At 43.8% G+C, this 27,821-nt stretch overlaps 1 protein-coding gene across 6 annotated transcripts in view; it reads left to right on the forward strand.

The window, feature by feature from the left end:
* Window positions 1-273: 273 nt before the first annotated feature.
* The window catches only part of LIN54 (lin-54 DREAM MuvB core complex component), a 91,830-nt gene continuing 64,282 nt past the window's right edge, over window positions 274-27,821 (forward strand). The window contains exon 1 of one of the 6 annotated variants that reach the window (XM_032148804.2): window positions 274-391. Coding sequence is in view for 1 of the 6 variants with exons in the window: in XM_058433274.1 (XP_058289257.1) it covers window positions 1,142-1,163 (22 nt within the window). In the remaining 5 variants the exon portion in view is untranslated. Of the gene's footprint in view, window positions 392-1,041; window positions 1,164-2,440; window positions 2,692-27,821 lie in introns of those variants that run through there. The other 5 variants (XM_032148874.2, XM_058433274.1, XM_058433282.1 and 2 more) reach the window with 5 other exon arrangements.

Consider the following 27,821-nt stretch of genomic DNA (forward strand, 5'->3'; position numbering starts at 1 on the left):
AGGTCCTCCCCCCATCAGCTTCAGTCGGATGGAACATTCCGTGCGATCGCTTTGACCGGGCGCCACTCGGCGTCACGTGGAGCTGGAGCGCCCTGGCGGAGCCCGGCGGAATGACGCGGGCTTGGGTTGCCAAGGGGAGGGACGAGGCGCCGCGGAAGAGGCGGAGCGAAGGAAGCCGGCCGTGGGGCGGGGTGCGGAGCGCAGGGGCGGGCAGAGAGGGGCGCGCGGGTGGGGAGGGCCCAGCGTATTATGGGATGCGGCGGTGGAATGGCGCTGGGCGCGTGATTTTGAACAAACCCTGGTCTGTGTCTCGGAGGCGCCGCCGCCGCCGCTGCTGCTGGGAGCCCAGGGAGCGCCGCGCGACCAGGAGGCGGCGGCGCCGCCGGCTTTGGTGAGTGTCAGCCCCCGGGATGGGGGCTACTGGGCGGGCTGGCGGGAAGGGGGAACCGGCCCCCGCTGCGAGTGACTGCGCGGGCGGAGAGCGCTGGACCGCTCCCTCTGGGATCCCGGGCCGGTGGGCCTTGGCGGGGAGCGGGAACCCGCCAGCGGGGTCCGCCGCGCCCCTTCCCTGAAGCTGGGCTGCGGGGGGCGAAGGATCCTCGGGGCTCGGTCTCTTCCCGTCGGCTCCCGGGAGGGTGGCTGTCACCCGGCAGGGCCAGCGCTCGGCCAGCCGCCTGCCCGGCGGTCTGGAGGAAGGGCTCCCGCAGCTGTTGACACGCACACTGCGCGACCCAACAAGCCGGCCGTGGCGGCCCCAGGTTTCTGGGAACCGGTTTTGCTGCTGTGTCATTTTGTGCCAGTCCCTCCTCTCCCTGCAGCCCGCTGCCGCGTTCTTCCTATGCCACTTTGTACAGGCTCTTGTTCGTGCGTGTCCGTTTTCCTCGCGAAGCCCACCAGCCAAATGTCATAATGTTCCCGAGGTGCACGGGGGAAGGGAGCGGGCCGGGACTTAGCTTGGCCAGCAACGGTAAACAACCAAGCAGCGTGCGGATGGACGGGGCCGTCAGTGGGGAAATGAAGTTTAAAGATGAAGTAATTGACAACACTTTACACTCTCAGCATCTGATAGTCTGCATATAAAAACAGCAATTGGGGTGGGTGGTGGACAGCCCTTGTTGAAGGCTGAATTACCGACTTTTATATGGAGTTGCCACTGAAACAAGGTAGGGAAATGAAATGACTTTTTCAACTTCAACTTCAACCTTACTCTTCCTACACTAACTTAGACAGTAGAGTGGCCCTGTTCGCAGCCTTGAAATTCAGTTTGCCCAGAGCTTATGTTGTAGTTGAATGATACAGAATTCAGCTTTCGAATGGTTAACTCTTTCTGAAATTGACAAAGGCAGCCAGTTTCGTTTTTTTTTTTTTAATACTGGTCTCTTCAGAAGCCTTGTAGCTTATGTTTCGTTATTTTTTAAATGATTAAGAATTACCTCTGTTCTCTTTTGGTTACTTATTCAACTGACTGATGACAAGAGCTGGTAACTCTTACCTACCTAGTAGGTAGCTCTAGGGTCTTGTTCTGAAGCAAGCTGTTTATTTTTACTGTACTGAACAAATATATCAGCAGCAGATGGTTTTTTTTTAATTTGATGACTTAGATCCTAAAAAGCATTTGGCAAATAATTTTAGCTTAGAGTTATATTTTCAGTATTTTAGAAATTGATCATTCATGAATGTTTCTACAATTAGTTCAATCATTTTAAATCTAGTTGCGCTTTGACGTATTAAACCGATGACAGATTGGAAGTCACAGTGTTCATGGACAGAAATGACCAGATAAAATTAAGTTGGAGAGGAAGATAGCTCAGAACTTTATTTTTTTAATTAGATATTTTGACCACCTCATCTGCATGAGGATTGCTGCCTGTAGTTGACAAAGGTGTCAAAGGTCGAATATGCATATGGAAATAGCTCATCCTGTCAAAGTAGTTCTGCGGGTGGGGTAAAATGTCAAAGTTGGTGAATGACATTAAGGGTCTTCACAGTGTTTTTAGTGCCTGAGACAACCACAGTGAATGAAACGCATTCCATCATCTCTCTCAAGTTGCTGCTCTGAAAATGAAAGAGTTTGGGTTCTTTATTGTCCTTATGCCACCCTCCGCAAGGCTTTTGGTCTTGCAAACAAAAATATGCCGGACTTGGGACCCCGCAGGTGGCGCGACTTCCTTTGGCGTCCCTGCGGGGGCCCGCGCTCCGCCCGGGGGTGAAAGGTCTCGGCGTAGCCCGTGTGCACTTGCACGGCCCTTGTGCGTTTGAAGGTTGGCGGGGCGGCGGGAGGCTTCCCCGGATATGTGGGTGTGCGCCTCCCGGGAGGGGCGGGCGGGGAGGGGAGGAGGAGGAAGGGGGAGGTTACTGGTGGTGGCGGCGGCGGCGGCCCGGGCTCCGGCTGCCGGGGAAGCTGCTGAGCTGTGATGGTGATGACGAGGTGAAAATGGCGGATCTTTCGAAATACAATCCCGGCCCCTGACATACCAGAGGCGGCGGCGACAGCGACGTCGCCACCCCGGCTCCCTTCTCGGTCCCCGGGTACCCTGGAGCGCTCCAGTTTGGGCAAACTGGGAAAGGAAGCTGCTGGCCAGAGCTATCGTGCACGGGCAAAACAAGCCCCGCCAGGGCTCGGGATTGCCCAGGACCTTCTGGAGCCCCTACCTCGGAGCCCGAGGGAGGAGAAAGCGGCAGCCGCTGGAGGTAGAGGAGGAGGGGGTACCCGAGGGCTTCTCTGTCTGGAGATCTCTTTATTTGGGGGGATGGGGGTGGGTGGAGAAAGAATCGCGCGGTGGATCCAGGAATGACTTGTCCGGAGTGCGAAGAATCAGTAGCCTCGTCATGACATCAACATTATTCTTTGAGTGTTAAGAGGGCTCCAGTTTGCTCTTATACCTAAGGCTGCTGCTGAGGCCTAGAGGAACCGCTAGCACTTATCGTGATTTCCTGATATAATTTTTAAAACAGCCACTCTGGCGGGTGTTGCTTTGATGGTGTTCAGCAGTTCTTGGGGTTGTACGTTTCTTTAAGGAGGCAGAGCATTGGCATTTTATTCTGCATTTAAGGTCTGTGTCTTAGATCCTAGTCTGTAACTTGTTGGGCTGTGGATGTTCACATTTTATAGAATAGGGACCAGTTTTGTAAGAATTAGAAAAAAAAAATTTAATGCTCTGTTAGAGTAACTAACCTGTTTGCCCTGCCATTTGGCAAATAAACTTGAGATACTCTCAGTTATATTTTATACTCATGCTTTTCAGGGAAGTTCTTCTCTATACTTACCCTCCTGCCCCCGCCAACCTAGTTCATGAATTCAGAGAGTAAAGTTATGAAAAATTTTGCTGTAGATTTTATAATGCAAATGAAATACAGCTCTAGGAGCTCTCTTTTGGTCCTGAGTTTTACCTTCGTTGTTAAGAAGGAGAGTTGCGATGGCGTGATGCAAGCATTTGTTGTGAGTACATTAAATTGGGAAAGATAAATTGAGACCTCTGTTATTTCTAAATGCTGGAGTGATTAGCCTAGCCCTTTGTTTAGAGAGCTGGATTGATTGACTATAACAGCCACTGCTTTATTAGGTTATCTAAAGACCCATGTAAGTTTTAGGTTATGCTGAAATATCCCTAAGGAGTCTGTCTCCTTGCACACAACACTAGTGTTACAGAAAAGTTACATGTGAATCAAATTTTTAGGCTGGGCAAAAAAATTTTTATACGTTAATTTGGACCCTATGCTTTCCCCCCAGCTTTTTTGGGTCAATGACATTGAGTGTATAATGAACAGAAAGATTAGTATTGAGGAATGCCCATGGGTGATGTTTATGATTAGCCCTAAATTTCCTTATTCAAATTGTCTACAGAGAGTATATGTGATATTATTTCCTTATTCAAATTGTCTACGAAGAGTATATGTGAACACACTGTGCCATATTGTGTCATATATCACAAATTTTATAGTGTACTTAGAGGGGAAATATATTGTGTGAATGGGTGTGTATAGTTTGTAGGTCTGGCTTTCACTTACTAGAAGAGTAAGAGACGCAAAAAATTTTTTAGGAGAAATACCTGAGAGGTACTCAGAAGGTTTAATGATGATGATAATGATTATTTTTTAAAAATAATTTGTCTGATGCTGTATTATTCAGTAGGTATTTGGTTTTATCTTTTTAAAATTACAGTTTTTATGTTGCAGTTATTTGACCCATACCTTATAGCTGCTGACTTAGTAGTAAGACTAAGAATTTTAAAAATAATTAAAATAGGGAGATTAAAAAGCTTTTTCATTGGCTTTCTTTTAATCACAGAGGGCTATTGTCTCTTTGTGATTCTTTGTGATTGTCTTTAAAGACCAGTTTTCAGATTGTCCTGGTTAGAACAATTGTCTATTAATAATTAAAAGTGTGTTAGAAAGAAATGAAGCAAGAATTATACCACCAGAGATACTCCAGTGTTCATTTTTGGGAGGAAGACTATTATAGATTTTCACGACTTTTTCTTTTTTTTTTTTTCGAGACAGAGTTTCGCTCTGTCGCCCAGGCTAGAGTGCAGTGGCGCAGGCTAGAGTGCAGTGGCGCGATCTCGGCTCCCTGCAAGCTCCGCCTCCCGGGTTCACGCCATTCTCCTGCCTCAGCCTCCTGAGTAGCTGGGACTGCAGACGCCCGCCACCACGCCCGGCTAATTTTTTTGTATTTTTAGTAAAGACGGGGTTTCACCGTGTTAGCCAGGAAGGTCTCGATCTCCTGACCTCGTGATCCACCCGCCTCGGCCTCCCAAAGTGCTGGGATTACAGGCGTGAACCACCGCGCCCGGCGGATTTTCATTACTTTTTCAAACATTATTATTGGGTGTCTATTATGTGTCATATAGTATGCTAGGGATAGTGGATAAAATAACCTCAATATCATTACCTCAGGGAACTTTAAGAATCACTGGAGATGAAGTTGGAAGGATCGATTCAGTGGAGCCTTGCTGCAGAAGGCCTTAAGAGTTACAGAAAATGTAACTTAGTGTAGGAGAATGACAACCTCAGAGATATACTTCAGAAGATAAATCCTGTACATGTGGCTTTTATGTAGAATGCATTGTAGGTGAGAGGAGATGGAGGTAAAAACACCGTAGTAGGCTTCAGGATTTGGAGATTTAGACACGATTGGTTACAGGAGGATAGAGTCATGGTGAAGGTGTAATCTGCATGATATATGACAGATTAATATTTCTATGGAAAGAGAGATGTCAACGATAATACAATTGTAAGCCCTGGTGTTTGATAGAATTTTTTTTTTTTTTTTTTTAATGAGATGGGTCTCACTCTGTCACCCAGGTTAGGGTGCAGTGGATCTCAGCTCACTGCAACCTCTGCCTCCCAGGCTCAAGTGATAATCCCACCTCAGCCTCGTGAGTAGCTGGGACCACAGGTGTGGGCCACCATGCTCGGTTAATTTTTTGTATTTTTGGTAGAGACGGGGTTTCACCATGTTGGCCAGGCTGGTCTCAAACTCCTGAGCTCAGGCGATCTACCTGCCTCACCCTCCCAAAGTGTTGAGATTACAGGCGTTAGCCACCACGCCTGGCCATTTAGTAGACTATTGAATGCCGTAAAACAATAGAGAAATCAGGAGGAGAAGCTAATTTAGATAAACAGGAAAATAACTTTGAGTTACAGCATACCTCATAACTATCTTCACAGTAACCCTGTAAGTAAATGAAGCTCAGAGATGTTATTATTGACTTGGATTACATGATAAGCAACTAGGAGAGCCATGATTTGGAAACAGGTCTTTTCTGGTTTGAATCTCCATGTTTTTTCCATCATGTTAACCGTAAGCATGAATAATATAAAGTTCCCTTTTTTATTTTTATATATTTATTCAGTTTTATAGGCTGTTTTATTCTCATTCTCGGGTACAATGCCTGTCCCTTGGTACATAACCCTATTCATTGAGTATGTGAATAAATGAATAGCATTTATTTGTTATTTCACTCAGTTATATAATTTCTTTTTATTTATTTATTTATTTTTATGTATTTATTTATTTTTTGAGACGGAGTCTCACTGTGTTGCCCAGGCTGGAGTGTAGTGGTGTGATCTCCACTCACTGCAGCCTCCACCTCCCGGGTTCAAGCAATTCTCTTGCCTCAGCTTCTCAAGTCGCTGGGATTACAGGCGCCTGCCACCATGCCTGGCTACTTTTTGTATTTTTAGTAGAGACAGGGTTTCACCATGTTGGCTAGGCAGGTCTCGAACTCCTGACCTCAGGTGATCCACCAACCTCAGCCTCCTAAAGTGCTAGTATTACCGATGTGAGCTATCACGCCTGGCCCATTTCTTTTTATTATGTTGTTAATTCACATCCTTTGAAATACATTGTGAAATTCATATAATTATCATGTAGCAAAGACTTTATGGAAAGTAAGTTACAAAATTAAGGAAGCTCACCTAAATAGAATGGGAGTAGTGCAGCAGATACTTCATAATACATTTAAATATAAGTGGTAGAAGCTCAAATTTAAATACTGTATACTTGAACATAGACTTTAAAGGTACGTGACTAATTTGGAATTCACCTTTTTTTTTTTCAGCTTTTATTTTAGATTCAAGGCGTACATGTGCAGGTTTGTTACCTGGGTATTATTGCATGATGCTGAGGTTTGGAGTATGAATGGTCCTGTCACCCAGGCACCGAACATAGTATCCAATAGTTTTTCTTTTTCTTTTTTTTTTTTGAGACGGAGTCTCGCTCTGTCCCTCAGGCTGAAGTGCAGTGGCGCAATCTTGGCTCACTGCAACTTCTGCCTCCGAGGTCTAAGCGATTCTCCTGCCTCAGCCTCCCGAGTAGCTGAGACTACAGGCGCATGCCACCATGTCTGGCTAATTTTTTGTATTTTTAGTTTAGATGGGGTTTCACCGTGTTAGCCAGGATGATCCTGCTCTCCTGACCTCGTGGTCCGCCCACCTCAGCCTCCCAAAGTCCTGGGATTACAGGCGTGAGTCACTGCACCCAGCCAATAGTTTTTCAACCATTGATCCCCTCCCTACGTCACCAGTAGTCCCCAGTTTCCATTGTTGCCATCTTTATGTTCATGAGTACCCAATGTTTAGCTCCCACTTATAAGTGAGAATATGTGGTATTTAGTTTTCTGCTTCTGTATTAATTTGCTTAGGATATTATTGCTCCAGCCGCATCCATGTTGCTGCAAAGGACACGTTTTCTTTCTTTTTTATGGCTACGTAGTATTTCATAGTGTATATGTACCACATTTTCCTTATCCAATCACCATTGATGGGCACCCAGCTTGTTTCCATGTCTTTGCTGTTGTGAGTAGTGCTGCGATGACCATGCGGGTGCATGTGTCTTTCTGGCATAAACATTTGTTTTCTTTTAGATATGTACCCAGTAATGTGATGGCTGGGTCAAATGGTAGTTCCGTTTCAAATTCTTTTAGAAATCACCAAGATGCTTTCTATAGCTGAACTAATTTACATTTTCACCAACAGTGTATAAGTGTTCCCACGGCCTCGCCAGCATCTATTTTTTGACATTTTTTTTTTTTTTTTTTTTCTGAGATGGAGTCTTGCTCTGTCGCCGAGGCTGGAGTGCAGTGGCATGATCTTGGCTCACTGCAACCTCTACCTCCCATGTTCAAGTGATTCTCATAGCTCAGCCTCCTGAGTAACTGGGACTACAGGTGCACTCCACCATGCCTAGCTAATTTTTGTAGAGATGAGCTTTCCCCATGTTGGCCAGGCTATTCTCAAACTCCTGGCCTCAAGTGATCTGCCTGCCTTAGTCCTCCAAAGTGTTGGGATTACAGGCGTGAGCCACCATGCCCGGCCCCTGTTTTTTGATTTTTTAATAATAGCAATTTACAGTTCCCTTTTAAAGGAAAAAAAAATTGTGAATCCCCAGTATTGGCCTAACTTATTTTATTAAGATATTTACTTTCTAAGATAGATATAAAACCAAGTATAAATCAAAAGTAAATTTATAGGCCAGGTGCGGTGGCTCATGCCTGTAATCCCAGCACTTCGGGAGGCCGAGGTGGGCGGATCACCTGAGGTCAGGAGTTGGAGACCAGCCTGCCCAACATGGCAAAACCTCGTCTCTACTAAAAAATACAAACATGAACCAGGCATGGTGGTGGGTGCCTGTAATGCTAGCTACTTGGGAGGCTGAGGCAGGAGAATTTTTTTTCTTTATTTTATTTTATTATTATTATACTTTAAGTTTTAGGGTACATGTGTACAATGTGCAGGCTTGTTACATATGTATACATGTGCCATGTTGGTGTGCTGCACCCATTAACTCGTCATTTAGCATTAGGTATATCTCCTAATGCTATCCCTCCCCCCTCCCCCCACCCCACAACAGTCCCTGGAGTGTGATGTTCCCCTTCCTGTGTCCATGTGTTCTCATTGTTCAATTCCCACCTATGAGTGAGAACATGCGGTGTTTGATTTTTTGTCCTTGCGATAGTTTACTGAGAATGATGATTTCCAGTTTCATCTATGTCCCTACAAAGGACATGAACTCATCATTTTTTATGGCTGCATAGTATTCCATGGTGTATATGTGCCACATTTTCTTAATCCAGTCTATCGTTGTTGAACATTTGGGTTGGTTCCAAGTCTTTGCTATTGTGAATAGTGTGAGGCAGGAGAATTGTTTGAACCTGGGAGGCAGAAGTTGCAGAGAGCTGAGATCGCGCCACTGCACTCCAGCCTGGACGACAGAGCCAGACTCTGTCTCAAAAACAAACAATCAAAAAGTAAATTTATAAATCTAATATAAACAAAACTGTAAAACCAATGTAAAAAAATTAAACTTAGGGTGATGGATGATGTTTTGCTTAAACAATCTTTGGGTCAGGCACAGTGGCTCACACCTGTAATCCCAGCACTTTGGGAGGCCAAGGTGGGAGGATAGCTTGAGTCCATGAGTGCAAGACCAGCCTGGGCAATGTAGCAAGACCTTGTCTCTACAACAAATACAAAGAAAATTGGCCAGAGTGTGATGGCTTGTGCTCGTTCTGTAGTCCCAGCTACTCGGGAGGCTGAGGTGGGAGGACCACTTGAGCCTAGGTGTCCAAGGCTGCTGCAGTGAGCCATGATCTTGGCATTGCACTCTAGCCTGACGACAGAGCAAGACACTGTCTCAAAACAAAACAAAAATGTATTTCTTTCCATAGTGAATATACTAGGGTCTGCCCTAGCGCAGATGTGCAGTTTTCTTTTTCTTTCTTTTTTTTTTTTTTTTTGTGACAGAGTCTCACTCTGTCACCCAGGCTGGAGTACAGTGGCGTGATCTTGCCTCACTGCAACCTCCGCCTCCCAGGTTCAAGCAATTTTCCTGCCTCAGCCTCCCAAGTAGCTGGGACTACAGGTGCCCACCACCACGCCTGGCTAATTTTTTAAATATTTTTAGTAGAGACAGGGTGTCACTGTATTGGCCAGGCTGGTCTCAAACTCCCGACCTCACGATCTGTCCACCTCAGCCTCTGAAAACGCTGGGATTACAGGCATGAGTCACCGCACCCGGCCTGTTTTCTACATACTCAATATCCTATGATGACTCAATTTCTACACCACTCTTCTGTGTTTGAATGCTGCAAGGCTTTCCTTCTTAAATCTCAGGTTAAGTGGTTTGGCTTTTATTTGGCATAAATATGTCATTTATTTTATAAGCCCATTTTGTGCCTTTTTCTTTAGCTCATCTGAATTCTTGTACATTGATTTTGGATGTGATGTGGTTATTCAGATGATCCAGAATGTACTTTATAAAAATACTATTGAACTGAAAATACAAACCTTTCTTTTTTAAAAAAAATTTAGGCCAGGTGCAGTAGCTCATGCCTGTAATCCAGCACTCTGTGAGGCCGAGGTGGGTGGATGGCTTGAGCTCAGGAGTTTGAGACTAGCCTGGGCAACATGGCAAGACCCTGTCTCTAGAAAAACTAGACAAATTAGCTAGTCGTGGTGGCGCACACCTGTAGTCCCAGCTACTCCAGAGGCTGAGGTGGGAGGATCACTTGAGCCCCCAGGTGGAGGTTGCTGTGAGCCAAGATTGCACCACTGCATTCCAGCCTGGGCAACAGAGTGAGACTCCATCTCAAAAAAATTTATTTTTTTAATTTGTTTTTTTCATGGAACACTTCACAAATTTGCATGTCGTCCTTGTGCAGGGGCCATACCAGTCTTCTCTGGGAAATACAAACCTTTCAAACCCTCAGCAGAACTCATGGCTTATAGTCCACTGCTCCCAGTTTAGTTTGAGAAATACAGTTCTATAACTGATTTTTTAGTTGTTGATGTTTTATTTTAGAAATAAAAACTAAAATCTGGCCAGGCGAGGCAGCTTACACCTTTAATCCCAGCACTTTGGGAGACTGAGCTGGGCGGATCAATTGAGGTCAGGAGTTCAAGGCCAGCCTGGCCAACATGGTGAAATCCCCTGTCTACTAAAAATACAAAAAATCAGCCAAGCATGGTGGCACACGTCTGTAATCCCAGCTACTCAGGAGGCTGAGGCGGGAGAATCACTTGAACTTGGGAGGCGGAGGTTGCAGTGACTGGAGATCACGCCACTGCACTCCAACCTGGGTGACAGAGCAAGACTCCATCTCACACTCACACAAAAAAGCTAAAATCTAAGTGGTATAGTTAACCAGTTAATGCTGGTAGTAGGCTCTAGGTACAAAAAATACAGTTGACCCTTGAACAACGTGGGGATTAGGGACACCAACCCCGAGCAGTCATATCCACATATGCATATAACTTTTGCCTCCCCAAAAACTTAACTGCTAATAGCCTATTGTTGACCAGAAGCCTTATGGATAACATAAATAGTCGATTAACACATATTTTGTATATTGATTACATATCATATTCTTACAATAAAGTATGCTAGAGAAAAGATGTTATTACGAAAACCGTAAGGAAGAGAAAATATAGTTACTGTTCATGAACTGAAGTGGATCGTCATGAAGGTCTTCATCCTTGTCTTCATGTTGAGTAGGCTGAGGAAGAGCAGCTGAAGATCTTGCTGTCTGGAGTGGCAGAGGCAGAAGAGGTGGAGGAGGTAGATGAGGAGACAGGAGAGGCCGGCACACTTGATGTAACTTTATGGAAATACATTGTAATTTCTGTCTGACTTTTTTTTTCCCTTCCCTCCCTCCCCCCCCCCCCCCTTCCCTCCCCCCTTCCTCCCTCCCGCCTTCCCTCCCCTCCCTCCCTCCTTCCCTCCCCTCCTCCCTCCCTCCCTCCTTTCTATCCCTCCTTCCTTCCTCCCTCCCTCACTCTCGCTTTTTTTTTTTAGAGGTGAGGTCTCACTATGTTGCTGGTCTTGAACTCCGCCTGGGCTCAGGCGACCCTGCTGCCTGTCTCCCAAGTAGCTGGGATTAAAGGCGTGCACCACTATGCTTGATTTCTCTAAAAATATTTCTCTGTGGTAGCAAGCTTTTTTTCACTGTTTGCTTTAGCTTCATTGTGTGTATCGTAGAAGGGTCCATGTCATAAAAAATGTCAAAAGCAGTCTTGAATAATGCCGATTGTCTACTGTCAATTCGTTTTCTGTGCTTCTACATCTTCTTTCTCATTGTCTAGCACTAGTTTGGAAGCATTCATCTCCATCAAGTTGTCCCCCGTTAATTCCTCTGGTATGGTATCTGTTAGCTCTTGAATTTCTCCAAGATCCTTTTCTTTCTTTCTTTTTTTTTTTTTTTTTGAGACAGAGTCTTGCTCTGTCGCCCAGGCTGGAGTGCAGTGGCGCAATCTCCGCTCACTGCAAGCTCTGCCCCCCGGGTTCATGCCATTCTCCTGCCTCAGCCTCCCCAGTAGCTGGGACAACAGGCACCCGCCACCACGCCTGGCTAATTTTTTTGTATTTTTAGTAGAGACGGGGTTTCACCATGTTTGCCAGGATGGTCTTGATCTCCTGACCTCGTGATCCGCCCGCCTCGGCCTCCCAAAGTGCTGAGATTACAGGCGTGAGCCACTGTTCCCGGCCTCTTTTTCTTTTCTTTTTGACAGGATTTCACTCCTGCTCAGGCTGGAGTGCGGTGGTGTGATCATAGCTCACAGCATCCTTGACCTCCTGGGCTCAAGTGATCCTTCCACCTGAGCCTCCTGAGTAGCTGGGACTACAGGTGCACACCACCACACCTGGCTAACTTTTAAATTTTTTGTAGAGATGGGATCTCACTAGGTTGCCCAGGTTACTCTCAGACCGCTGGGCTCAAGTGATCCCCTCACCTTGGCCTCCCAGAGTGTTGGGATTACAGTCACAAGCCACTGTGCCTTACCCAAGATATGTATCTTGAAACCCTTCACCTCCCACCATTTTTGTCATAGCCACAATTTATTTCATGATTTTCTTCATTGATTATGTCGTAAATCCTATGAAGTCGTGCACAATGTCTAGACACAGTTTTCTCTGTAAGAATTTATTGCTTTTGGGCCAGGCTTGGTGGCTCATGCCTGTAATCCCAGCACTTTGGGAGGCCAAGGTGGGCAGATCACCTGAAGTTAGGAGTTTGAGACCAGCCTGGCCAACATGGCAGAACCCCATCTCTACTAAAAATACAAAAATTAACTGGGCGTGGTGGTGGGTGCCTTTGATCCCAGCTATTTGGGAGGCTGAGGCAGGAGAATCGCTTGAACCTGGGAGGCAGAGGTTGCAGTGAGCCGAGATCGAGATTGCGCCACTGCACGTCACCCTGGGGGACAAAGTGAGACTCCAAAAAAAAAAAAAAAAAAGAATTTATTGCCTTGGGCTTCATGGCTTTCATGGCTTTGTCTATAACAATGATGGCATCTTCAGTGGTGGGTGTAATCCTTTCTGATTTTCATGATGTTCTGTCAACAGGGTTCTCTTCTATAGACTTGATGTTCATTCCATGGAGTACCATGTATAATCAGCCTTAAAGGGCTTTTAGAGGCCAAATTAAAGATGCTGTATTTGGGGGCAAGTGGACCATGTTGATGCCTTCAGTATTGAAAACATGGGGTTCTGAGTGACTGGGAGCATTGTCCAATATCAAAGGAATTTTAAAAGGCAGTTCCTTACTGGCAAAGTACTTCCTGTCTTCAAGGACAAAACACTGATGGACCCATTCCAGAAAAAGAGTTCTCATTGTCCAGGCCTTCTTGTTATACATTTGGAAGAGTGGCAGCTGGTGTTTATCCTTTCTCTTCAAGGCTCAGGGTTTAGCAGCTTTATAGATAAGGGCAGTTCTGATCATAAACCCAACTACATTTGCACAAAACAATAGAGTTAGCCTGTCTCTTCGTGCCTTAAAAATTCTGGTGCTCCCTTCTGTTGCTCACTAATAAATGTCTTTTATGGCATTCTTTTCCAGAATAAGGCACTTTCATCTGCATTGAAAGCCTGTTTGGGCTGGGCATGGTGGCTCATACCTGTAATCCCAGCACTTTGGAGAGCTGAGGCAGGAGGATCATTTGAGCCCAGGAGTTCGAGACCAGCCTGGGCAACATAATGAGACCCTATCTCTATAAAAATTTTAAAAATTTAGCCAGGTGTGGTGGCATGCACCTGTGGTCCCAGCTACTCAGGAGGCTAAGGTGTGAGGATCACTTGAGCCCAGGAGGTTGAGGCTTCAGTGAGCTCTGATTATGCTACTGCACTCCAGTCTGGGTGACAGAGTGAGACACTGTCTCAGAAAACAACAAAACAAAAAACCTGTTTGGGCAGATATCCATTCTCCTCAATGATTTTCTTAATGGCACCTAGGAATTCTTGGTCACCGGAAGCTGCTTCTCCTGTTTTCTTGACTTTTTTTTTTTTTTTTTTTTTTTGAGACAGAGTCTCGCCCTGTTCACCTAGGCTGGAGTGCAGTGGTGCGATCTCAGCTCACTGTAGCCTCCGCCTCCCGGATTCAAGCTATTCTCCCACCTCTGCCTCCCAAGTAGCTGGGACCACAGGTGCGTACCACCATGCACAGCTAATTTTTGTATTTTTTGGTAGAGACAGGGTTTCACCATATTGGCCAGGCTGGTCTTAAACTCCTGACCTCAAGTGATCTGCCTGCCTCAGCCTCCCAAAGTGCTGGGATTATAGGCATGAGCCCCATCCCAGCACTTTGGCCACACCTGGCCAAAGGCTGCATTTTCAATATTAGACAAAAAAATATTTTGCTAAAAGTGCAAGGTTTTCGTATCTGCTGGTGTAACTGCAGTGATGGCTTAACAATTTCTTTTTTTATAATGGTCTTTACACTGGATTCATTTATCTTGAAATGTTGGGCAACTGCAGCCGTAGACCTCAATCTACAGTACTTACCAAGCTGTTAAACTTTTACTTGTAATGTCATACTTTTCTCTGCTTCTTGGGAGCACTTCTAGCATCATTAGTGGCACTTCATATGGGTCTCCTAGTGTTATTCAAGTTTTACAGTATTGCACTAAACATAATGAAAAATATGGGAGATCACCTTTTACTGCAATACACAATTTACTGGAAGGAGGAACTGCTCATGTGGAAACAGACAATTAGTGGTAACACTTGAGCTCGCAGCAGTAGCAACAGGAGGTGGCTACAATATTATTACAATAGTATAGTATGTACTACAGTTACTTTTTTGTGGTTTTGATTTAATAGTGCATCTTTGTTTACATTTCTCTCCACTGCAAAAGATATAATTTGTTTGTGTGTGTAAGTTTTTATACATTGTAACTTTTTATAATTTATATATTTTATGGTAGTAAATTATAAAACACAATGTTTATATATGTTTTATGCATTCATGACATATCAAACTTTTTCTTAAATTTTTTTGATATTTCTAGGTGGTGACATGGTTCATCAGCGAGTTTTTTCAAATTGCCACAAATTTCCAAAAAATATTTAATATATTTATGGAAAAAAATGCGTGTAAGTGGACCCTGTTCAAAGGTCAACTAAACACTCAGATTCTTTTCTTTCCTTCTTTCTTTCTTTCTTTCTTTCTTTCTTTCTTTCTTTCTTTCTTTCTTTCTTCCTTCCTTCCTTCCTTCTTTCTTTTCTTTCTTTCTCTCTCTCTTTCTTTCTCTCTCTCTTTCTCTCTTTCTTTCTCTCTCTCTCTTTCTTTCTCTCTCTTTCTCTCTTTTCTTTCCCTCCCTCCCTCCCTTCCTTCCTTCCTTCCTTTCTTTCTTTTCTTTCTCTGATGGAGTCTCGCACTGTCGCCCGAGTTGGAGTGCAATGCTGCTATCTCGGCTCACTGCAACCTCCACCTCCTGGGTTCAAGCAATTCTCCTGCCTCAGCCTCCTGAGTAGCCAGGACTATAGGCATGTAGCACCATGCCCGGCTACTTTTTGTAGTTTTAGTAGAGACGGGGTTTCACTGTGTTGACCAGGCCGGTCTTGGACTCCTGACCTCACGATCTGTCCGCCTCAGCCTCCCAAAGTGCTGGGATTACAGGCGTGAGCCACTGCACCTGTCCCAGATTATTTATTTTTAAATATCCCCAAAATTACTTGCTCATCTGTAATGCAGTGGTATGTCAGTACTTTATGTACAAGAATGAAAACAGCTGTTCATCTGGATTTTTCTTCTCCTGTAACTAGAAAAGAACAGTGTTTCTGCAATAGTAATGTATAAAATGTAAAAGCATAGAGTATTTGTCATTTTGTGTGTGTATATATATATATATATATATATATATTTATTTATTTGAGATGGAGTTTCACTCTTCTTGCCCAGGCTGGAGTGCAGTGGCGCAATCTTGGTTCACTGCAACCTCTGCCTCCTGAGTTCAAGTGATTCTCCTGCCTCAGCCTCTCGAGTAGCTGGGATTATAGGAGCGAACCACCATGCCCGGCTAATTTTTTTTTATTTTTGCAGAGACAGGGTTTCACCATGTTGGCCAGGCTGGTCTCAAACTCCTGACCTCAGGTGTTCCACCCTCCTTGGCCTCCCAAAGTGCTGGGATTACAGTATTTTTTATTTCGTATTGAATTCACTTCTTTTTCATTGTCACCATCCTAAATCATATCTAGCATTTATCTGTATCTTGAACTAATTATAATTACTACAATAGCCTTCCAACTGGTCTCCCTGCCTCCAAAATCCTCAGATGAGGTTAATCTTCCCAAAATATAACTGTGATCATGTTAGTCATCTATTTATTTCTAGGCTCTTTGAGGGCAAGGTCTTTGATTAATTTCCCATAATGCCCTCCTCAAAGTTAGGAAGCAAGAAGTATTTTATTAATTAAATGACTGATAAAAAGTATAAGCTAGTTAAAAACTAATAGAACCTTGTAGATTTAAAGATGGAATGTAATTGCAGAGGATATTGGTTAAAAGCTAAATTTGAGTATTAAAAACTTATTTGAAAGGAGTTTCTCAGCTTGTTAATGTACCTTATGACGATATGGGTTTATTTTATTTAAAGTGTTGTGAAGTCCCAGAGCATTATATAAACCTATCCTACTCAAATTGACGAAAGTTATTTTCAAAGTCCAGTGTAAATAATTCTAGAGTTTAGGTGACACTCCTTCTCTATGATTATTCATTGTTCAGATTTATACACAGTAAATATTTGCCAGCTCTGTTATAGGCACAGGGGATGGGGGTTCAGTAGTGATGAAGACAAATATGTTCCTGTCTTTGTGTGGCCTTGCATTCTAAAGAAGTTGAGGAGGGACAATAAAAGTATAAACAAATAAACAAGATACTTCTGATTGTGATATATGCTCTGATGGAAATACCAGGGTAATGGGATAGAGTACCTGGGCCAGTGGAGATGAGGATGGCAGTCCTATTTTAGCTACTTTTTTTTTTTTTCCCTAACACATTAAGACAAATGTAAAAATCAGACTTTTCTAAATGGGTGACTGTTTAACTCTCACCAGACTTAAACCATTTAACCATTCAACTGTGTTGGGGGAAAACTCATTTTATTGGCTTCTAGAACATACTTTGCCTTTAGAACTTTTCTTTTATGAACTAAAAATATTGGAAGAGGCTGGGCGTGGTGGCTCACGCCTGTAATTCCAGCACTTTGGGAGGCTGAGATGGGCGGATCATGAGGTCAAGTGTTCGAGACCAGCTTGGCCAACATGGTGAAACCCCATCTCTACTAAAAATACAAAAATTAGCCGGGCATGGTGGCACATGCTTGTAGTCCCAGATACTTGGGAGGCTGAGACAGGAGAATCTCGAACCCAGGAGGCAGAGGTTGCAGTGAGCCAAGATCATGCCACTGCATTCCAGCCTGGGTGACAGAGTGAGACTCCGTCTCAAAAAATAAATAAATAAATATTGGAAGCATAGGGGAATGCATTGTATGTTCTGGATTCTTTCTCTACCGTACCTTCACAGGTAACCCCTCCTACAGGTGAGGTGAACTAAAGCTTCTCAGCTTTTTTAGCCTATGAAGAGCCTCTATTTTCTTGGAGTGGCCTTCAACATGGTGACGATGAGGTTGCATGTCCGTTCCTAAGAGATAAAATAGCATGATGGATCACGTAACTGTGTGGACAAACCCTTTCCTGCCATGCCCAGTCCTTTTGAAACTTTCTTTTTTTTTTTTGAGACAGAGTTTTGCTCATGATTTCGGCTCACCGCAACCTCTGCCTCCCAGGTTCAAGCAATTCTCCTGCCTCAGCCTCCCGAGTAGCTGGGATTACAGGCATGCGCCACCACACCCAGCTAATTTTGCATTTTTAGTAGAGATGGGGTTTCTCCCTGTTAGTCAGGCTGGTCTCGAACTCCTGACCTCAGGTGATCCACCCACCTTGGCCTCTCAAAGTGCTGGGATTACAGGTGTGAGCCACCGTGCCTGGCCCTGAAACTTTCTTTTAGCATAGGCCACTATGCCCTGCATGTGACCCTGATTGACACAAATAGGGAGGCCAGGAGCAGAGGCTGATGCCTGTAATCCCAGCACTTTGGGAGACCAAGGCGGGTAGGTGGATCACGAGGTCAGGACATCTAGACCAGCCTGGCTAACACGGTGAAACCCTGTCTTTACTAAAAATACAAAAAATTAGCCGGGTGTGGTGGCACGCGCCTGTACTCCCAGCTACTTGGGAGGCAGAGGCAGGAGAATTGCTTGAACCCTGGAGGCAGAGGTTGCAGTGAGCTGAGATTGCGCCACTACACTCCAGCCTGGGTGACAGAGCGAGTCTCCGTCTCAAAAAAAAAAAAAAAAAAAAAAAAGAGATAAGGATGTATAATAATAAGACAGTCATCTATATTCTGTTCTGTGGTTTATGAGCTGTCCTGGCTCTGGAATAGTCTCTCTCTATTACATAGACTCTGGCCAAACCAATCAGACCTTTTTTAAAAAAAAATTAAATTAATTTTTTTCCCCCCAGAGACAGGATCTTACCCAGTCGCCCAGGCCAGAGTACAGTGGCACTATCATACCTCACTGCAGCTTCAAACTTCTGAGATTACACTTTCCTCCTGTCTCAGCCTCCCGAGTAGCTAGGACTTTAGACAATGCTCTACCACGCCTGGCTAATTTAAAACAATTTTTTTTTTTTTGTAGAGAAGGTCTCACCATGTTGTGCCCAGACTCGTCTCCAACTCCTGGACTTAAGCAGTCCTCTTGCCTCGGCCTCCCAGAGTGTTGGGATTACAGGCGTGAGCCACTAAACCTGGCCCAGACCTTTTCTTGTTAGAAGTTTGGACTTTGCTCCTAGTTCAAAGGGAGAGTCCCACTCCTATAATTCTCAGTCTCTTTTAACAGGACGGGTAAAAATGTATGTTCTTCTGACAACAGAACTTCAAAATATATGAAGCAAAAATGTGCAGAAGGGGAGACATAGACAAATCCACCACCATATTTGGGGATTTTAACGCCCTAAAAATTTATTAAGGATACCAAAGATCTGAATAACTGTATCAACCAGCTTTTGCTAACTGACATAAATAGAATACTACCCTCAGCAACTATTAAAAAAAATGTTCTTGACTGGGCAAGGTGGCTCATGCCTGTAATCCCAGCACTTTGGGAGGCCAAGGAGGGCAGATTGCCTAAGGTCAGGAGTTTGAGACCAGTCTGGCCAACATGGTGAAACCCTGTCTCTACTAAAAATACAAAAAAATTAACTGGGTGTGGTGCCATGCACCTGTAATCCCAGCTACTTGGGAGGCTGAGGCAGGGGAATTGCTTGAACCAGGGAGGTGGAGGTTGCAGTGAGCCCAGATTGCGCCACTGCACTCCAGCGTGGGCAACAGAGTGAGACTCTGTCTCAAAAAAAAAAAAAAAAAAATTCTTTTAGAATGCACAAGGAACATTCACCAAGAGAGACCGTATACTGAGTCAAAAAATAAGTCTCTAATTTCAAATGATGAGAATGTTACAGAGTATTATGTTCTCTGACAATACTATAATTAAATTAGTAATCAATAATAATAGCGAGCTAGAAAATCTCCAAGTGCTTGGGAATTAAATGGCACACTTCTTTATTATCCATGTGTCAGGTGAAATCACAAGCAATATTAGAAAACATTTGAAGTGAATGATAATAAAAACATATTGAAATTAATGGAATATATCTAAAGAGCTTTGGGGAAAAGTTTTCATATTAAAGGCTTACTGTAAAAAAGAAGAAAGTTTTAAAATCGATCAATCATTTAAACCAGGAGTTGACAGACTTTTTGTGTAAAGGTCCAGGTAGCAAATATTGGAGGCTTTGTAAGTCATGTAAGTCTGTCATATTCCCCCTCGCCCCAACCATTTAAAAATGTAAATATCAGGCCGGGCGCAGTGGCTCATGCCTATAATCCCAGCACTTTGGGATGCTGAGGTAGGTGGCTCAGTTGAGATCAGAAGTTCAAGACCAGCCTGACCAACATGGTGCAACCCCATCTCTACTAAAAGTACAAAAGTAGCCGGCATGGTGGCATGCACCTCTAATCCCAGCTACTTGGGAGGCTGAGGCAGGAGAGTCACTTGAACCCGGGAAGCAGAGGTTGAAGTGAGCCAAGATCATGCCACTGCACTCCAGCCTGGGTGACAGAGTGAGGCTCTGTCTCAAAAACAAACAAACAAAAAACCACTTTTAGGTAGGAAGCAATACATAAAGACCATGGGCATCATTTATTAGTTTGGTGAACCCTGATCTGTGCTTCCATCTTAAGATTCTAGCCGGGCGTGGTGGCTCACCCCTGTAATCCCAGCACTTTGGGAGGCCGAGGCAGGCGGATCACCTGAGGTCTGGAGTTTGAGACCAGCTTGACCAATATGGAGAAACCCTGTCTCTACTAAAAATACAAAAAATTAGCCAGGTGTGGTGGCGCATGCCTATAATCCCAGCTACTTGGGAGGCTGAGGCAGGAGAATCGCTTGAACCAGGTGGTGGAGGTTGTGGTGAGCCAAGATTGCACCATTGCACTCCAGCCTGGGCAACAAGAAAAAAAAAAAAAAGATTCTAGAAAAAGAAGAACAAATCAAACAGAAGCAAAGAGGTAAAGATAATAGTTAATTTAAATAAAAAATGGGCCAGGCACAGTGGTGCATGCTGAGAGGCCAAGCTGGGCAGATCACTTGAGCTCGGGAGTTTGAGACCAGCCTAGGCAATGTGCTGAAATCTCATTTCTTTTCTTTTTTTTTTTTTTTCTCTGAGATGGAGTCTTGCTCTGTCACCCAGGCTGGAGTGCAGTGGCGTGATCTTGGCTCATTGCAAGCTCCTCCTCCTGGGTTCACGCCATTCTCCTGCCTCAGCCTCCTGAGTAGCTGGGACTACAGGCACCCACCACCATGCCTGGCTAATTTTTTGTATTTTTAGTAGAGACGGGGTTTCACCATGTTAGCCAGGATGGTCTCAATCTCCTGACCTCATGATCCACCCGCCTCGACCTCCCAAAGTGCTGGGATTACAGGAGTGAGCCACCGTGCCGGCCGGTGAAACCTCATTTCTACAAAACAAAAGCCAGACATTGTGGTGCATGCCTGTAGTCCCAGCTACTTGCGGGGCTGAGGGAAGAGGATTGCTTGAGCCTGGGAATTTGACGCTTCAGTGAGCCGTGTTCACGCCACTGTGTCGTGGTTTGCTTGCTACAGCCTCCAAGTCAAGGGAGTGTGAGCTAGGACTACAAGCAGGCCCTACCACACCCAGCTAATTTTTGTCTTCATTTTGTTGAAGTGGGATCTTGATATGTTGTCCAGACTGGTCTCAAACCCGTGGCCACAAATGAGCCATCTTGACCTCTCAAAGTTCTGAGATTACAGGTGTGAGCCACCATGCCAGGTCCAAAAATGGTTCTTTGTAAAGGTCAATAAAATGGATAATCTCAGCTAATCAAGAATAAAAGGAGAGAAGACAGTTTACCACTACGAGGAATGAAGAGAGGACATTTCTACAGATCCTGCAGATATTAAAAGAATATTACATGTAACTTTGTGCTACTACATTTGGCAGCTTAGAGGAAATAGACAAATTCCTTCAAAGACACAAACTATCAAATATCCCAGGTTACTTGGGAAGAAAGATAATCTGAATAGCCCTACATCTGCTAAAGGAAATGAATTTATAGTTGAAAACCTTCCCACAAGGAAGCTTTATATCTAGATGGCTTTACTGGTGAATTTTAGCAAATATTTAAGGAGGAAATAGAGACACTTCTGTGCAAACTTTTCCTGAAAAATAAGAACACACTCCAATTCATTTTATTAGGCTAGCATTATCTCCAGGCAGACACTATAAAATGAAAAGAAAACTACAGATCAATATCCCTCATTAACATAACAAAAATGTTTAACAAAATATTAGCAAAATATAATTTAGCAATATATACAAATTATAAGACGTGATCAAGTGGGGTTCATATCAGGAATGCAAAATTAACTTAATCAAAAATTAATGTAATTCACAGATTAAAAAAAGAAAAGCCATACGATTTTCTCACTAGTTGCAGAAAAAGCATATGATAGAATTAAACATCCTTTTATGATTTTTTTTAAAACCTCATCAAATTGGGAAAGAAGTAAACTTTCTCAACCTGGTAAAGAAAATCTATGGAAACCTATAACTAACAGATAAGATTAGGAACAGGGCAAGTATGTCTGCTGTCACCACTTTAGTCAGCATTTTCCTGGAGGTCCTAGCAAGTATAGTAAGGGAAAAGAAATATAAAACATGCAGATTGGAAAGGAGGAAATATAGATGTTACAGGCAACATGGACTGTATTTGTAGAAAATCTTAAGGCATCTATACTGAAAACTATCAGAATTAATAAGTGAGTTTAGCTAGGTTGTTGGATATATGGACAATATACAAAAATCAGTTTTATTTGTACATACTTGTAAACAATTGGAAAATGGAAAAAAGTGCCATTTATATCAACATCAAAAAAACATGAAATACTTAAGGATAAATTTAACAAAATATGTATGAGACCTATATATTTAAAGTGCACAACATTGCTAACATAAATAAGATATAGTTATTTGGGAGACAATTTTCCATGGGTCTTTTTTTTTTTTTTTCCTTAAGAGACAGGCTGTCACTGTGTTGCCTAGGCTGGAGTACAGTGGTGCACTGCAGCCTTGAACTTCTGGCCTCAAGCGATCCTCCCATCTCATCCTTCTGAATAGCTGGGACTACAGGTGCACGCCATTGCACCTGGCTTCTCCATGGGTCCTTGCATTTCTGTACCTCTTACCAGTGAGGCAGCAACAGCCCTTTTGTTTTAAATGATCTTTTCAAGGATATCTGTATAGCAAACAGCCTAGGATGATACAGCATCTCCCTCTGTGGCAAAGGGCAGATTTGCTTATTGTCCAGTATAATAAAGATAATATCTCCCTCTGGGCAAAGAGCAGGTTTGCTTTGGCCCATTATAAAAGATTTGGGTTCCCTGGCTGGGTGCGGTGGCTCACGCCTGTAATCCCAGCACTTTGGGAGGCCGAGGCGGGCGGATCACGAGGTTAGGAGATTGAGACCATCCTGGCTAACATGGTGAAACCCCGTCTCTACTAAAAATACAAAAAATTAGCTGGGCGTGGTGGCAGGCACCTGTAGTCCTAGCTACTCAGGAGGCTGAGGCAGGAGAATGGCAAGAACCTGGGAGGCGGAGCTTGCAATGAGCCGAGATCACGCCACTGTACTCCAGCCTGGGCAACCAAGTGAGACTCTGTCTCAAAAAAAAAAAAAAGATTTTGTTCCCTAAGCTCAGGGTTCCTAAGTTATGATGCAAACCTACTGCATGTGTGGCATCTACCTGGACCCCCCTGTGTCTTCCCTGTGGGACTTGGGGGATATGGGAGAACTGATACACACATGATGCTCATGTTCCTTGCTGTACTGTGGGTCAAAAGTCCTTTTGTCTCTGACACATGACTACTGTGTCTCCTGCTGGTATCCATGGAAGATTACTAGGCTACTTTATTAGCTTTCAGAGAGAGTTGAAAGTCTCAGACCCTCACAGTTCTTGATAGTTTTGGCCATGAGGATGGGGTGCTGACAGGCATGGCATTCTGAAGGAGGAAGGATGAGGGCCTCTTGGGCTAGGTTAGGAGATATGAAAATTCTCTCTGGCATCTGTTAGTGAATGGTCTCACCCAGGTGGTGGGCAAGGGCAGTGAGGATGGGGAGAATGAAAGTCCTCCACTGTTTTACCTGTTAATGAATAATTTAGAGGCTGAGTTGAGAGGTAAGATTGAAACATACCACCTGAATGGTGCTTTGGTTGTTGTACACTCAACTTCATGACCCCTGCTTTGCTGAAAGGCAATGTGGCTATAGCTGCTGAGTTAAGGAGCCCTCAAAGCAGAACATACGGTGCCCACAATAAGGATATAGAGCTTTAGGTGGATTCAGAACCTTAGAAGTTTGGTTGAGCTGCAGGGGTTAATGCTTGAAAATGAAAGTAAATTCAAGCTTTGCTTACTCCTGTGGAGCCACAGTCTCCCTCTGTGGCCTGACCTCTCCCTCCTCCTACTCTTTAATTTCAGGTGCTTTAAAGAGAAAGATTAATAGGGGTTGGGCTGATGTCTGTGTGTCCTTATGGGGACCAAAGGCCATACCCATATGTCTAAATATGCTGGAAGAACTTCAGGGAGAGGAAGGAGTCAAACTTTTATGGTTCTGTTGGATATAGGAACTAAGTCATCATTCCTTGGGGGTAGTATCCAGATTCAACTCTTGGGGTGTGGGGAAGAAAGCTAGTGTGACATTGTGAGTGGAGCCCTTTGTTGTATATTGTTGTTGTGATTGTCATTGCTGATGTATATTTGATGTTGATACTTTTACATGCTTGTGCTGTGAATTCCCGTGAGTGCCAGAGGGGATTCTTTGATCAGGAAGAGCCACATAAAGAAGTGCTAGTACTTTGGGGTCCCAAAACCCTAGTGAGTCCTTTAAGATGTTATAAGTGGCTGGTGACTTTGCAGTATATGTAATGAGTTCATCCAATTCAATAAGACTGTAAACCTGGTGTTTTTTTTTTTTTCTTGAGACAGAGTCTGGCTCTGTTGCCCAGGCTGGAGTGCAGTGGTGCGATCTCAGCTCACTGCAAGCTCCGCCTCCTGGGTTCACGCCATTCTCCTGCCTCAGCCTCCTGAGTAGCTGGGACTACAAGCACCCACCACCACACCCGGCTAATTTTTTATATTTTTAGTAGAGATGGGGTTTCACCATGTTAGCCAGGATGGTCTCGATCTCCTGACCTTGTGGTCTGCCCGCTTCGGCCTCCCAAAGTGCTGGGATTACAGGTATAAGACACCAGGCCCGGCCAAACCCAGTATTTTTAAAAGAAAAACAAATGACAGAGACTTTAACAGGAACTTGTCAAAGGAAAATATACAGACAGACAATATGCACATGAAAAGAGGCTAGAGTCATTAATCATCTGGGAATTGCAAATTAAAAACACAGGAGATATCGTTTCACATACACTAGAATGGCTGGAGTTAAAAAGACCAACAAAAGACTGACAATACCAATTGTTGGTGAGGCTGTGAAGCAGCTGGAACTCTCATACATTGCTGGAGGGTGTATAAAATGGTACAGCTAAGTTGGGAAATAGTTTAGCAGTTTCATGCAGAATTAAAAATAAATTTACTATGTGATTCACCTAGAAGGAATTGCCAGATCTCCTTCTAGATATTTACTCAAAAGAAATGAAAAACATATTTTCTGAAAAAACTTGAACCTAAATATTTATAGCAGTTTATAGCAGAATTATTCATCATAGTTCCAGACTGGAAACAGTCCAAATGTCCATTAACAGACGAATGCATATACAAATTGTGGTCGATTTGTAGAATGGAATATTACTCAGCAGTAAAAAGGAATAGAACTACTAATAAGTAAAACAACAAAGATAAAACTCAAAAGCATGCTGAGAGAAAAAACTCATACCATATGATTGCTTTATGTCATAAGTACATAATATATTATTCAATTTAAATGAAGTTCTGGAATGAGCAAAAAGACAAACTAATCTTTAGTGATAGAACAGACTCACTTCTCAAAAGAAGACATTTATGTGGCCAAAAAACATGAAAAAAAGCTCAACATCATTGATCATCAGAGAAATGCAAATCAAAACCACAATGAGATACCATCTCATGCCAGTCAGAATGGCGATTATTAAAAAGTCAAGAAACAATAGATGCTGGCGAGGCTGTGGAGAAATTGGAACGCTTTTACACTGTTCATGAGAATGTAAATTAGTTCAACCATTGTGGAAGACAGTATGGTGATTCCTCAAGGATCTAGAACCAGAAATACCATTTGACCCAGCAGTCCCATTACTGGGTATGTACCCAAAGGAATATAAATCATTCTGCTATAAAGACACATGCACACATATGTTTATTGCAGCACTATTTACAATAGCAAAGACATGGAACCAACCCAAATGCCCATCAGTGATAGACTGGATAAATAAAATTTGGCACTTATACACCATGGAATACTATGCAGCCATAAAAATGAATGAGATCATGTCCTCTGCAGGGACATGGATGAAGCTGGAAGCCATCATTCTTAGCAAACTAACACAGGAACAGAAAACCAAACACTGCATGTTCTCACTCATAAGTGGGAGATGAAGAATGAGAACACATGGACACAGAGAGGGGAACAACACACATTATGTTCTGGTCGGGGGTTGGGGTCAAGGGGAGGGAACTTAGAGGATGGGTCAACAGGTGTAGCAAACCACCATGGCACATGTATACCTGTGTGACAAACCTGCATGTTCTGTACATGTATCCCGTTTGTTGTTTTTTGTTTTTTTTTTTTCTTAGAAAAGTAGACTTATTTTTTCCCTGTTTTAAAACACCAATGGCAAAATTTAAGGGAATATAATTTTGGGATTAAGATTATTAACTGTGGCATCTTTTTAAAAAAATTTTTGAGACAAAGGCTCACTGTGTTGCCCAGGCTGGAGTGCAGTGGCACGATCTTGGCTCACTGCAACCTCTGCCTCCTGGCTTCAGGCAATTATTGTGCTTCAGCCTCCTGAGTAGCTGGAATTACAAGCACCCACCACCATGCCTAGCTAATTTTTGTATTTTTAGTAGAGATGGGGTTTTGCCATGTTGGCCAGGCTGGTCTCGAACACCTGACCTCAGGTGATCTGCCCACCTCGGCCTCCCAAAGTGCTGGGATTACGGGCAAGAGCCAGTGTGCCCAGCCAAGATTATTAACTGTGGCATCTTAAAAACCTGAGCTAGAGTCCTGGCTCTACCATTTACTAGCTATGTGACCTTAGGCAAATTAACCTTTCTAAATGACCTCATCTATAAAACAGGGATAATGATGATTCCCATTTCTGAGTTATTATGAGAATAAATTAAATTACGTCATCACTGTTGTATAGTAAGCACTCAATAATGATGGTTTATTTTGGCACTAGTAGTATTTGCCAATGCTAGTAGTCGTAATTTGCTACTTGTGTGTTAATTTTGCATGGGTGTTGTATCTTTTTTTTTGAGATGGGGTCTTGCTCTGTTGCCAGGCTGGAGTGCAGTGGCACGATCTTGGCCCACTGCAACCTCTGCCTCCCAGGTTCAAGTGATTCTTCTGCCTCAGCCTCCTGAGTAGCTGGGACTATAGGTGCACGCCACCATGCCCAGCTAATTTTTGTATTTTTAGTTGAGACGGGGTTTCACCATTTTGGCCAGGATGGTCTCTATCTCTTGACCTCGTGATTTGCCTACCTCGGCCTCCCAAAGTGCTGAGATTATAGGCGTGAGCCACCACGCCCAGCCAGGGTGATGTATTTTTATATTTAAAAAAAGGAGGCCGGGCATAGTGGCTCACACCTATAATCCCAGCACTTTGGGAGGCCAGCGTGGGCAGATCACCTGAGGTTGGGAGTTTGAGACCAGCCTGACCAACATGGAGAAACCTCGTCTCTACTAAAAATACAAAACATTAGCTGGGCGTGGTGGCACATGCTTGTAATCCCAGCTACTTGGGAGGCTGAGGCAGGAGAATCGCTTGAACCTGGGAGGCGGAGGTTGCGGTGAGCTGAGATTGCACCACTGCACTCCAGCCTGGGTAACAAGAGCGAGACTCCGTCTCAAAAACAATGATTAGGTTCCTATGGATCTTTGATGTTCTCTGGGCAAATAACTCACTGCTATTTAATCTGTCATAAACATGATGTGCTGTCTTTTATACATGAAGATAATAAAATTGATTCCTTTATTGGAAGTTCTGCAGACCTTCGGCTAAAAGTACCACAGCTCGAAGTTTTTCATAATCTGCTTTATGATTATTACTTTTTTTTCTTCATGGGGATTGGCCGTACATCTCTTAAATGGTTCTTTTTGACACTTTAAATGGCTGAGGATGGCCAGGCATGGTGGCTCACGCCTGTAATCCCAGCACTTTGGGAGGCTGAGGCAGGTGGATCACCCGAGGTTAGTTCGAG

This window comes from Hylobates moloch, unplaced genomic scaffold (assembly GCF_009828535.3).
Source record: "Hylobates moloch isolate HMO894 unplaced genomic scaffold, HMol_V3 SCAFFOLD_2, whole genome shotgun sequence".
Taxonomy (NCBI): Eukaryota; Metazoa; Chordata; class Mammalia; order Primates; family Hylobatidae; genus Hylobates; species Hylobates moloch.